Source organism: Hipposideros armiger, unplaced genomic scaffold (genome assembly GCF_001890085.2).
Source record: "Hipposideros armiger isolate ML-2016 unplaced genomic scaffold, ASM189008v1 scaffold_429, whole genome shotgun sequence".
NCBI classification, from domain to species: Eukaryota; Metazoa; Chordata; class Mammalia; order Chiroptera; family Hipposideridae; genus Hipposideros; species Hipposideros armiger.
The window spans coordinates 684040-688318 of record NW_017731779.1 but is presented as its reverse complement, the minus strand read 5'-3'; the positions used below and the strand labels follow the sequence as shown (position 1 = coordinate 688318).

Here is a 4279-nt window from a genome sequence, read left to right as displayed (position 1 = left end):
TATTTTTTTTTTTTTACCTTTTCAACCCATTCCTATTTAAAACTAACGTGTATAGCTTATGGAATGGGTTTTTATTTCAGTTTCTATTATATGTTTGCTAGTCATTAACAATCACTCTTTGATTTTTTTCTTAATAGAAAAGGTATTAAATATTAGACACTTTTTAAAATCACTTTGAATTTTATTTATATATTATGAAATGCTAAGCTTTTTTTTTCTTCCTTTTGGTTACCATCTAGAATTTTCTGAAAAAATTGGAACAATCTTTTATGTGTGTCTGCTGCCAGGAGCTAGTTTACCAGCCTGTGACAACAGATTGCCTCCACAATGTCTGTAAAGTAAGTAGCATTTTTTTGTTGTTATTTTTCCATATTAGGCCAGAAGGCATACTAACCTCCAAACCTGTTTTCTGCATGTGAAGAACAATTTTTCCTAAAACAGAATAGTTATGGAACCTTGACAGTTCAGAAGCATTTAATTGCATCTTGGTGGTAAATGCACATTTTAATTCGGTTGTAATATAGTAGTTCAAATATATATAGTTGAGGTATTGTATCACGTTTGGCATTGTTGAGGAGGGGTTGAAATGGAGAAGAGAAAGTAAGATGTCATTGGTGTTTTGTCTTTTAGTTTTTATATGTCTCATATAGTATAATGCAAACTGAAATAATTCCATGCACTTAGTGAACTAAAACAGATTCTATCTGGCAGCATGCCCAGAGAAGTTAAATGTGTTATCAGTGTGGTGTGAAAGGAAAATTTGAGTTTTAGCAAAACCGGTTGGAATCTTGCTCTATTGCTTTGTAGTTCTGTGCCCTAACCTAACTTCTGAATTTGTTTCATTTGTAAAATGGAAACAAACCTTCCACATAGGTGTTTGTGCCTGACCTGCAATTAGTTAACTCTGTAATATATTTAGAACGTCTTTATTTTTCGAATACACATTGTATGTTAAGTGATTTAATAAAACATGTATAACTTAGTTCTAAGCAGGGGAATCCTGAATTTTTTTTCTTTAGTGCTTTATCAGGAATCCACAGTATTAAAATCCAACCTAGAAAATGAGGCTAGTGGGAATCATACATAATCTAACACCCTGATTTTACTGCATGAGGAAATTAAAGCACACAAAAGTTAAGCCATTTACCTGAAGTCTCACAGTCTGTGCCAGATGTGGAACTAAAGCCATATCTGTAGACTTAATTTTCTTAGCACAGATTCTGGCCTTTACATTTACTCATCTTTTATGTTTTCCTTGTTGCCAAACGGTGAGTTTTAGTTCCTATTTGAAAATATAAGTTGTTGAGTGTTTTTCTATGTACTTTACCCTCAGATGAAGTTGGATGTGTATTTTTGGGGGTTTTTTTTGTTGTGTTTTGCCTTAGGATTGCTTACAGCGCTCTTTTAAGGCTCAAGTTTTCTCCTGCCCTGCTTGTCGGCATGACCTTGGCCAGAATTACATCATGGTTCCCAATGAGACTCTGCAGACTCTACTTGACCTTTTCTTCCCTGGATACAGCAAAGGACGATGATCTGTCTACTTCTACTGTATTGTTCCTGGTGATTTTTTTGGACAATAAGGAATCTAAAATGGTTGGGGGTGGGTGGGGATGGAAGCAACGGTGGACCATATTTCTCATGTTCTGAAGCAGCTAATCCTCTTTCCTACATAGCCATCATCTTGTGTGTGTAGTAAGAGGCCCATTTCTCAGCTGTCTTTTAAATATCAAAAGGTAGTTCCTGTAAGTAACAACTAGTTGTAATGAGTAAAAGTCAAACAGCCTCAGCTCTAGTTGATATCCAAGTTATGATTTATTTTGCAACTACCTCAGGACAGAAAAGATTTATGGGGATTTTTTAAATCATTGAATAATTAGTTAAATGAAATTTTAGCTACACACTGCCTCCCAAATATTAGTTGTGCCTGGTTCATGTAATTTGATTTTACAGAAAAGGAAATGACACTTGAGATTGTTGGAATGAACGCAGCTTCTGTAGTGTGCATAATACATTTTTAATGTCTTCTTCCATTACGATGTGTGTTTTGCAAGGACAGGTTCATTTTTTAGCCCATTTTTGTGAGCCCCATTGTGCTTTTTTTCTGGTGTTTTATGCAAGTTGACTACTAATGACTAATGAGAACAATATGAATGCGTTGTTGCTGCATTAGTGTAATGTGGTGTGGTTTTGCACTTAAAAAAGAGGTATTCAGATACTCTAACTGTAAATGTTTATGAAAAGCCTCTTCTGTATTAGTCAAACTGCTTTTAGTGAGTCTTACCAGTGGTTTTACATCTGCAGAGCATTGAGGACTGGGCTGATTTTTTGAGAGGATGAGATTGCTTCATATTGTGACCCTAAATTTTATATTCACTATACTCCCTAAAGTATACCTTAATAAATATTTTATGACCAGCAAAATAGCTCATCTTGCTTCACTGTTTTATATTTGTCTGTCTCATAGTATTTTAAAGAATCAATCATTTCCAGAGTATTTCATTGTACATTTTTATTGAAACACACCTTTTGCACAATTTTTTACTCTTGATTTTTGGTAATGAGAACTCGTATGAAATCTTAAGCTCTAAGGACAGATTTCACCCTGGGTTTGACCTTTTTTTTTTAACGTTTTTTATTTCACTAAATGGGAAAATTTTTAATATAAGAAAGAACAACCTTTCATCTATAACAACTTCATTCTTATGTTCAATTTTATTATAATCAGTGCTACTTTTTATTTCAGACACAAGAATATTCTAAAATGTAGTTTTAGTCTCAAACTATATTGTTTTATTATCATCAGAGAAAAGTTTTAACTTGATCAAGCCGTTTTTTTCTACCCCTGAATTCAGAGCCATATATATAGCCAATCTTTGTTGAATATTTGCTTTGTACTAGTCATTTATATGTTTTTATGTGTATTCATTTTATACTACTGACAATCGTAAGAGGGAGGTGCTGTTATCCCCATCTTATGGATGAATATCAAAGGCATAGAAAGGTTAAGAAACTTGCCGGAGTTCATATGCCAAGGAAGTAGCAGAACTGTGCTATAAATGTAGGCATTCTGAACCCAGATCTGGCAAATTTTACTTCTGGGCTATATAGACTCTCATATTTGAATATAAGCCAAACTAGTTTCATTGCTTTTCCTGTATTCAGTAAATTCAAAATCATATTCTGGGAAACATTTACAGCACAGTGATTAGAGCTGTCTGTCACGTAGGGTTATAAATGTTGGAATCATTTTTATTTTGATGAATCAAATTCTTAGATTGAAAATGAATCATTAAATTGTGTCATCTGGTGTTGTAATTCCCTCCTGCATTGGCCATATCTCTGCATGAAGAGTGGGGAATATCTCCCAGTTTCAGCTACTTGAACTGGTTTAGTTCTACCACTTTTATTAGTAAAATAAGTGATTCTCACAGTTTACACATATCTATTGTCTTAATTTTTCTATAATAATAGACTGGGAAAGAAAGCTGTTTCTAGCTTAACATGTTCACAAGTGTCGAGGATGGTCCAAAGCCAAGCAATTCTTTGTTGCTCTTAAAGTTTTTTTAAAGACTTTGTTTTTTAACATAAATATCTGTTTCTATCTGAAAGATACAGACTTTTAGAAAACATAAACACAATACCCTTGTCACACATGTGAAACAAAAATTTAACAGTAATTAAATCAAATACCTAGTAAATGTTCAAATTTCTGTTGTCTCATATGTCATACATGCATATTTTAAGTTAGTTTGAATCAGGAATCCAAATATGATCTTGCATTGTTGTTTATTACTATCTTAAGTATCTTTTAATCTGTATATAGCCCCTCTATCTTTTTTCTTTCCTTTACCTTTTACAATTTGTGTGTTGAAATTGTATTGGAGTCTTTCTGACACAATAGTTTTTTCTGATAACAATGGGGGATGGCTTAACTGGTTTCTCTTTATTTTCTGTAAACTAGTAGTTAGAATTCAAGCATGACCATATTGAGATTTGATTTTTTCCCCAAGACTTCAGAAGTGGTGTGGTTGTCCTTCAGGTGGTATGTAGTAGTATCTGGTTGTCTCTTAGGCTTAAGGTTGAAAGATGAGCTTTTCCCTGGATTCTGTTCTATTTGGTAGGTTACAGTGATTGCTATTAAATACTCAGCCACTTCCATTTGGGTAGGATTTTTTTCTTTGATTTTTTTTTTTAATTAGAGTAGGCAGGGCCTCTTGCTTTAGAACTCACTTCTAAATAATATGGTTCATTCAACAAATATGTGCATGCTGGTATGTTT

At 33.4% G+C, this 4279-nt stretch overlaps 1 protein-coding gene across 1 annotated transcript in view; it reads left to right on the top strand.

Moving 5' to 3' along the window:
• UHRF2 (ubiquitin like with PHD and ring finger domains 2) overlaps positions 1-3706 on the top strand; it is a 77290-nt gene extending 73584 nt beyond the window's left edge. The window contains exons 15-16 of the mRNA XM_019664742.1: positions 240-338; positions 1386-3706. Coding sequence (XP_019520287.1) covers positions 240-338; positions 1386-1532 — 246 coding nt within the window. The 3' untranslated portion in view covers positions 1533-3706. The remainder of the gene's footprint in view (positions 1-239; positions 339-1385) is intronic.
• Positions 3707-4279: the final 573 nt, after the last annotated feature.